This window comes from Microtus ochrogaster, linkage group LG7_11 (assembly GCF_000317375.1).
Source record: "Microtus ochrogaster isolate Prairie Vole_2 linkage group LG7_11, MicOch1.0, whole genome shotgun sequence".
In the NCBI taxonomy this organism is placed as follows: domain Eukaryota; kingdom Metazoa; phylum Chordata; class Mammalia; order Rodentia; family Cricetidae; genus Microtus; species Microtus ochrogaster.
Window position 1 is genome coordinate 3,446,093 of NC_022032.1, and position 1,194 is coordinate 3,447,286.

The window sequence follows — 1,194 nt, forward strand, 5'->3', positions numbered from 1 at the left end:
AAAAAAAAAAAAAAACCACAGTCCTCCAAAATAAACATAGACTCAGTGCCTCGGATAATAAATTAACTGGCCTACACTTGAAAATTGATGACACTTACCAAATACTGGTGTTCCATACTAGAATTATGAATAATTTTTAATGTTTCAGATTCCCTGCTAATATTATAAATTTCCTACAGTGTGTATGCTATTTTTGAAGTAAGGAAAATGAAGTAATATTTTTATTAAACAAAAGAATTTATCTGGGCATGGTGGCACATGCCTTTAATCCCAGTACTTGGGAGGCAGAGGCCGGGAACTCTAACTCTGTGAGTTCAAGGACAGCCAGGGCTAAACAGAGAAACCTTATCTTGAAAGAAAAAACTGTAAAATACTTAAGATTTCTCTGTAGCTCTTGTAACCTGAATACTTTCTTTTTGGATCCCGTATAATAAGAAGGTACCTTCTGTAAACAGCCATAGAGGTGTGTGAGTGTGTGTGTACACTTACGAGGTGTGCGTGTAGGTCAGAGGAGATAACCTTGGGTATCAGTGCTCATTTTGCACCTTATTTGAGACAGGGTCTCTTTCCACTGTGTACCCCAGGCTGACTGGCCCTCCAGTTTCCAGAGATTCTCCTGTGCATCTATCTTCCCAGCTCCTGTAGGAGCACTGGGATCATAGGAATGTACTACTGTGTCCAGCTTTATGTGGGTCCTGGTCTTCTCATGTGCACAGCAAACACTCTGTCCATTGAGTTATCACCCAAGAGTGTTAACCTGACTAACAAGGGACTTGCTGTGCACGCTGATGCCTACCTCTGTGTGTGCATTCTAAGTGGTATATGTTGTGCAGCATTGTTACTGCCCGTCTGTCTGCAGGAGGCTATTTCAGCCTTATCACAGTTACAAAAAGCAGTCCAAGCTACATACTAGACTCTGTCTGTAAGGTTTTGTATTCTGGCCTTCATGGGAAGTAATTCAAACCTGCCTATTTTGCAGGACTTGGAAAAGGAGAGTGACACACCCCTCCAGCAAGTGTCTATTGAAGAGATCCTAGAAGAACAGAGGGTAGAACAGCAGACCAGACTGGAGGCAGAGAAGCTGAAGGTTCAGGCCCTTAAAGATCGGGGCCTCTCCATCCCTCGAGCAGATACTCTGGACGAGTACTGAGTCCTGTGCTCTAGAGAGCAAGGGCTCTCACCCGTCACCGTTCA

At 43.5% G+C, this 1,194-nt stretch overlaps 1 protein-coding gene across 1 annotated transcript in view; it reads left to right on the top strand.

The window, feature by feature from the left end:
- Nucleotides 1-1,194, top strand: part of Lsm1 (LSM1 homolog, mRNA degradation associated) — an 11,774-nt gene extending 10,580 nt beyond the window's left edge. Inside the window, exon 4 of the mRNA XM_005362465.2 lies at nt 980-1,194. Coding sequence (XP_005362522.1) covers nt 980-1,150 — 171 coding nt within the window. The 3' untranslated portion in view covers nt 1,151-1,194. The remainder of the gene's footprint in view (nt 1-979) is intronic.